The sequence below is a fragment of the Clavelina lepadiformis genome, chromosome 5 (genome assembly GCF_947623445.1).
Source record: "Clavelina lepadiformis chromosome 5, kaClaLepa1.1, whole genome shotgun sequence".
In the NCBI taxonomy this organism is placed as follows: domain Eukaryota; kingdom Metazoa; phylum Chordata; class Ascidiacea; order Aplousobranchia; family Clavelinidae; genus Clavelina; species Clavelina lepadiformis.
Genome location: NC_135244.1, coordinates 14,739,964 through 14,747,408, shown reverse-complemented (window position 1 = coordinate 14,747,408; position 7,445 = coordinate 14,739,964). Strand labels below are relative to the sequence as shown.

The following is a 7,445-nucleotide window of genomic DNA, read 5'->3' as shown; positions in this document are numbered from 1 at the left end:
TCATGGATGTGATAGTGCCAAGTCCGACGTCGGTAAATCTTGAATACGTTACAATTTTCCACTGTCATTTAACAGGTATAAATACAATTAGCTATAGTCGATGCATTCTCATAGTAAATAAATTGCTAATGTGGACCCTCGTGAATTCTGAAAATCTTAACATAAGTGATCTTATAAAACTTTTTTTCCGCTTCATTGCAAAGTTAAAATCATATCTTTTTTTATTTATCGTATCGTTAATTTTTTTCATCTTCAGTAACGAGATTTTTCACCATCCGGTCTGTTATTGTATAACTTCTGATCCGAGATGTAATTTGTCAGCTAATCGCGTATTTGCATCTTAAGGAACGTTTGAAGAGCGGTGTTTTAGTTTTGTGCAAAGTTCAAAATTATGAAAGTAGAATAGTTCTTCTTATTGTGTACTCATAAAAATTCTGAGATGAGAATAGGTTTCTATAGAGAATATGTAAAAAAGTATAGGTTACTAGAAAAGATGTTGTATCTTCTCAATAAAATACCGACGATTGTTATATCAATAACAGAAATACTAGACCTTTTTTATTGTTGTGGGACTGCAGGCTGAACATACAAATTCTCCTTACCGATCCTACGTTTCTGCTAAAACTCTCCACAAATTTGTCACAGTCATAAACGATGTATTGTAATATTCGTTTGCAGTGGCAATGAACAACGTATACAAAATACTATATGTAATCACACGAAAACGCACGTTTTTAACATCAAACTTTCATCAGCGAACGAATAAGAACAAAGGTATCCTGGCAGATGTTCCACCACGCTTACCGTAGCCGTTACCATGATAAAGGTTCGCATGATGTGTGATTGCTTGTGGACATGGCGAGATAGAAGGGGGGAGAGGGGACGGGAGCGCGTTTCTGGAGAAGGGAAAATTCGCCGACTGGTGAGATTAAAACAGCAAACTAAGCGCGTAACAGTGGAATACATTTATGTTGTCGCAACATCGAGAAGGAAAAACGCGCTATTTCATCTTCTCTAACAACAACGAGAAAAAGATAGCAGCGGATGATTAATGAAAAAAATTAACCGCTTTTTATAAGTTGAGTTCTCATTCAAATTTGATCAGCATGGTCCCAGACTCCCAGCGATTAAAACTTGGCCTCTTATAAGGCTGCGAAGCAAAAACATTACATTGAAGAGTGTTAAGAACATAACTAAAATACTTTGACTACCAAATTTTGTTAAAGTCCGATCGTCGCAGACAATGCAAAGACGCGAAACGAACAGCAAGAAATTGATATTTTCCATCAATTTCTTCCAAAAAATGGGGATCTTTCTAAGCAGTATCTCAAGCATTAGACTGTCAACAGGTTTACCGCGAAATTTACTAGGACTGGAAAAAATGGTATCCAGCTAATAGACACTTATTGGTAAGAACCATCAGCTGTAGCCGTATACGGACAAAAGTTTGGTGCACAACCAATGTAATCAACGTACCACTGTAGGTACAACAATGCGTTGCATTGATTATAGTATTTTAATGGTTGAATTTCTTTCCCAATTTCCTTTTTCTTGTTAACTTTGAAGCTTGACATCAAATGCTCTATGCTACTTATACCATAAGTTCCATTCTGATTCTTTGGAATAACCAGTGTTGCCGCCTGCATTACGCAGTTAAAAAGTTTTCAGCCCTAATATACATGGAACTTTCTCGTAAGTCTGATTTGATCCTTTAAAACCACTTGATTGAGGCCAAAAAAAGTTTTTCAAAACTTTCACTGAACTTTAGAGTAAATTTTGTTAATAAAGTAAAACACTATCCTCAATTTTACGCTCAAACATTATCCTTGAAACCCGTCTTCGATTGCGTGACAGCCCAAAAAGTCAGCTTGTGTCATTCTGCCCAGAACAGCGGAGAAGTAGCTAGCCACGTCAACAGGTTTTGCTGCCATTTCAAGTAGGTAGATCGTAGCAAGAAGTTTGTCGTATTTAGGACGTTGCTCTGAATCGGCAATGGTAAGCATGTTGACAAAGTTGATATAACCAGAAGAAAACGTGAAGCCATTTACTCCATTTCGGAGTTTGGGTGGATCACCTTTCACAACCTTAACAAAAAAGCAAGTGTAGGCATGACATTTTCAAACAACCATGCAATATTTTAATGAAATAGGTCTGGTATTTAATACTACAGCTTACACTGATTTCAAATTTCTTATGTTAAATATTCTGTTTACTATGGAGGTTGCCGTCAGAAAATTAGGGTTAGTTAGTTAACTCTTAGGGTGAAACAAGCTGTCTGGTAAAATTAACCCGATAGGTTATTGTACTGGTACAATAGCATGTAATGTTTAAAAAAATGCAATATACAGTACATACAGTATCACAGTGAAACAAAATCCAGAAATTTAATGAATAGGTTGTTGCAATGGATAAATAAATGCTTTTAATATGCATCTGTGACTTTTGTGAATTTTCCCACCTGTGTCAGTTGATCAAACACATTATTCCATTTAGGATACGGGAATTTTCCAGTAGACAGTTCGATCAAAGTTATTCCAAGGCTCCAGACATCTGAGCCAACATCATAGCCTAAGTAAATATTTACAAAAAACAAAGTTATACTGGACATGGGCAGTATCCAGCATTGGAAATCAAGCACAATATTTAGTATACTACTGTTTAATAGTGCCACCGCTACTTTATATGAAAGTGAAATACACTGAAATATTCATCAGGTTTATTTACCATTTCTTGAACGACTAGTATCTATCCGCTCTGGTGCCATATAAGGACGGCATCCTGCATCTCTTGTCTTCGCAATTGAGTTAACTAGATGGCCACTGATACCGAAATCACACAGTTTGATGTTACCCCCGCGATCAATCAAAATGTTTGAAGGTTTTACGTCTCTATGAATAATCTGCAGCTTTTCCTGAGGCACAAGAATTACAAATTCTTCAAAGCCATAAAACTAACACACATAGTAATTCACAAATGCAATAAAAACAGAGTTGCATGTATCTGCTATAAATAAATAAATCTGATCATACAAGCAGATCATACTCTAGAACAGGGGTGGGCAAACTTTTTGTACTGAGGGCCACATTTGAAAAAATGTTGCAGCCGGGGGGGCCGCACACTCTCATTACAAAGTAGGAAAATTTACCCGGTGTGTAAATAAACGCATATTCGTATTTCACACTCAGTTACGTTTAAAGCTATGCAATCATCATCACAAAAGTTAATGAGACTTGTGCAACTGAAAAACACACTCGTAAAGGAAATAATATTTTGTCATGTAACCTGTTTAATTAAAACAATAAGTGATGAGTAGGAGTTTCTGCAAGTGCCGGCGGGCCGTAGTTTGCCCACTCCTGCTCTAGAACACCAAACTAACTAACTTTTAGATAATCAAGAGCTTTGACAGTTGCCACAGCTATTTTTCCAAGAATTTCTTCAGGTATTCTAGTCATTTGACGATGATAAACAAATCTGTAAAAGTTGTCAAGTGAGGTGGACATGAGTTCCATGCAAATCCAACAATCACCTTCCCAAAAGAGGGCGCCGTAAAACTTTACAATGTATGGACAATCACTACTTCTCATGACCTGCAACAAAAAACTAAATTGAGCAAATAAAACAAAAATTGCAGCACACAGAAGTTTTATATCTTCTGTATGTAGAAATTCAACCAAGTGTATCTTCCAGCACAGCAGCCAAAGCCAAGAAATCATACATACCACATCTAAATCCATTAACAATTGCTTTTGTTCTTTTTCATCCACAGTAGATCGTATTCGTTTTACAGCCATTTCTGTATTAGTCCGTGCATGTATCATGCGGTTCACAGCACCAAAAGCACCTCTCCCTATTTCTCCACAATCTCTGAGATCAGAAGCTACAAAATCAAACGCCTAAAATGAAGCAAAAAACATGTCATAAGTTTCAAGTACAGAAAAATCTTTAACAAACTTATAGTATGAAAATAAGTTATTTCAATTATGTGACGATAAATCTTACATTAACAAACAGGGAAAAAATCTTGTAAAAGAAAATAATCAATGCATCGATAGTTAATTTATCTCTTTATCGTTTAAAACAATATGAAATTTGTTTGTAACGTCACAAATGCACACAACTCCATTAAACATTATAAATGTTAAGCATATCCAATGTTATCAATTTGTCATGAATTAAAACTAACGAACCTCGCGATTTGGCTCAATTTTTAGCTTGCCTACACTCTCTTGGCTGTAGGTACGTATAATGTGTTCAGGAGTCATCCTGGTAGGAGTTCCCAGACTTGCAGATGACGATGAAGTAGATAAAATTCTTCCAGACTCGCCAGAATGTGAGGTTGACACTGGGGATGCTATTTGAAAATTCGATCCATCCATTGGGGAGGTAACACCAGAAAGTTGAGCACCAAAATTTAAACCTGAAGGCACTCTGCTCATTACATTGCGTTGTACATTGGGAGAACTTACTATCCCTCCACTATAGGGGTCAAATTGCCCCAACGTTATAGATGGAAAACTTCTGTTGGGCATCATCTGATTTGGCACTGTTCCAGGTGGCAAATCATCTTGCATAGGTTCTAATGTGGTACTTCTTGGTGGTATGCTGAAAAGTGAATTGGGTTTGAATCTTTGTCGACGAACATTTGAGTTATCATCCATTTTTAAATCCTCACATTCAGTTACTTCCTCAATACAACACCAAACAAAACCTTTAATCAAATCATTTCCTTTACAACTTGTCTAAATTTTAGAACATTTATTTTCAGTACTTAGTTCTGAAAAGGAGTTAGTGGTTGAAGCCACAACCATACCAATTTAAGCTATACAGTAGCAGATGTCAATTTTTTTTAACTCTCATAATAGCAAATTCGTTCCAAATATGCAATTTTCAGACCTGTACAACTTTTGAATAATACAATTTACCAAGCAAAAGCTATTAGCATACATTCTATTAAGAAAACCGACGATACAAACAATCTATTAAAAAAGCCGCTTACAGCTGTTCATGCCAAAAGTTTTGCACCTGCAAATGTAATTTAGAAAAATATGAATTTTCAGTCACTTCACTACACATGCAAAGCTTTTTAATTGAAACTGACTTACCAATGTTACCATTACCTGTATGTATTCAGAGTCCAGACAAAACAGCTTGTAAATTAAGCAAAAACGTTTTACAGATAGGTGTCGACTGCTAACATGTAGCAGCAGTAATCAATCATGCAAAGGGTAGACAACTTGTCAGCCATGTGTAGACAAATAAAGTATGTTTTGACAAGGAAAAGGTTGTGTTTTAGAATGAATGCATGTGAATAGAAAAACTTTTGTTCAAAATGTTTGCCTATGCAATCTATGGTCATTGGAAATAGTCAGAATTTTAAGTCTTTATGGACAATATCACTGTGTGCACAAAACACCTTGGAATGCAACTCAAGAGTGCACTCAGGTTGTTATGTCCTGGTTTACACGTTCAAAAACCACAAGAAAATCTAAAAACTGTCCACTTAGAGGCAGAATGAAGACTAAGGTTTCCTAACTTAACCTGATATTGCGAGCACCTGAGTACAGCTCTGCAACCACAAAACTGAAAAGACTAATTACTTATGTCAAAGATTTGAATTAAGTGGGCGGAAGCCAAGTGAAGGCATCCAATATGCCTGCCTTGAGGCTCACAGTGATCTATGGTAACAAACAATTCAAATAAGTAAACACTCATTAGCAAGTAATAAATAAAAACTAATCTGCTTTTTATGCCTTTGATCAACGCTATCTTAGATATTATGCATATTTTTAGGTATACATTCAGCAGCCTTGTAACAGAGTCACTAACACCTGCTGTAAGAATAGCAATAAGTCTATGCTTTACCAAACACTGCCATGATAAGTTTCAAAACATAAGCTATAATATAATGAAAACAAACAGGTTAGAAAGTTTTATCGAACATGCTTGGAAGTTTGGCATACATGTTCACATATCTGTTGCAATCTTCAATAAAATATAAAATTTATTTCTGACTCTTACTACAGCAACTGCAGCTGTAGAGAAGGGAATTAACCATGTTTTGTGGTTACCACAGAAAATGTATGCCTAGAGCACTCTGCCTACCAAGTTCCTTTGTGCAAACAGGAAAATTTAGCAGTTTTCAACAAAGTAATAGATGTGAAGAATGACAAATTCTGGCAAATATGCTGTTATGCCAACTGAAATCTCTAAAAAAATAAGACTCTGTGCTCTTTTTTGTCTAAACGAGGGGGGAAAAAACAAGCTAAATGAGAAAACAAACTTCTTGCCCTCTTCTTCACCTGTCATGCTTTCCCAAGAACAAAATAAAAACTTTAAAATATACATGAGGTATGATGTACGAGTACAACATCTTGCTTATAGATAGAACATTTACAAATATCTTTTAATTGCCTCAACCGATTTTTACTTGAAGACGTGAAAAATTTTGTTTTTTTGGTTAGGAATCGTTACAACAATCTTTGGGCAAAAATGAGTGTATATTTTCCGGAGGAATGATTTATTTACAATTTCTTTAACAGTTTTAAGCAAAATTTTTGGCAAAAAGTTTCCTTTTTAAGAATTTACAGCCTTATAAGTAAGTTTTTGCCGTTTTGTTCTAGTGAGTATGGCATCTGGGTGGTAAACAAGCAAAATTCCGGTGTGTGTGAAGTAACAGCCGGTGTGCACCACAGCTTCATGGTAGGCCAGGTGCGGTCTTTCATAACAGAAACCGGAGAAAAAAAATGTGTTATTTAGAGACATCGTTCTTCTCCCGTTGTGCAAACTACAACTAAGCTATAGGCTAGGCCTAGAAAACCTACCGGTATAGTTCTTAGCATGTGCTAATACATGGGAGAAAAACGACAAGGCGTAAAAGGCTTACAACGTGCATGTAAATAATGATGTGTTAAATTGCGGCTAACAACATCTGGCCGGAACTAGGCTGATGCTAAATAAAAAACTAGCCTAGTACCAGCTGAATGTATCATTGTAAATACACGCACTACTTTGGACTTTGGTACCACGTTGCGCGTGATACATCAATAGCCGGCAAATTTTCCAAACGGCGGATACGTAGCCTAGTCACCTAGTGAACAACAGACAGTCATTTCCAAAGGTACCAAGAGCGGAAGTCGATTTCATAAACACCTTACAAAGAACAGTAAACGCAATATGGCCGGGTAGAGCTAGGTCCCGGTCGGAGCACATTAGCACAACGAATTTCCCTTTTAAGCAAACTTTCGAAAATTGTTGGGAATACACAAAAGATTTCTACGTCTGCTTTGTTTCTGGAGTGCTGCTGGCTGCCGGTATTTTGTTGTTTTCAAGGCGACGCTGCTGAAGTTATTGCCCAAATCTTTACCGTAATGTAACAACAGCTAGCTGTAATCTAACCATAAAATATTTTGACAGAGTTTAAAAAGCTAAACTCGGCAACTATGCGC

The 7,445-nt window shown here is 36.4% G+C and overlaps 1 protein-coding gene across 1 annotated transcript; it reads right to left on the bottom strand.

The window, feature by feature from the left end:
- Positions 1-639: 639 nt before the first annotated feature.
- On the bottom strand, positions 640-7,068 carry LOC143459931 (dual specificity mitogen-activated protein kinase kinase 4-like). The gene is made up of 6 exons (XM_076957253.1): positions 4,188-7,068; positions 3,720-3,893; positions 3,381-3,587; positions 2,725-2,911; positions 2,459-2,568; positions 640-2,084 (listed from the first exon to the last, which is right to left on the bottom strand). Exons 1-6 carry the CDS (start codon positions 4,656-4,658, stop codon positions 1,821-1,823), a joined length of 1,413 nt encoding a protein of 470 aa, XP_076813368.1. The 5' UTR covers positions 4,659-7,068; the 3' UTR covers positions 640-1,820.
- Between the last annotated feature and the right edge of the window lie 377 nt (positions 7,069-7,445).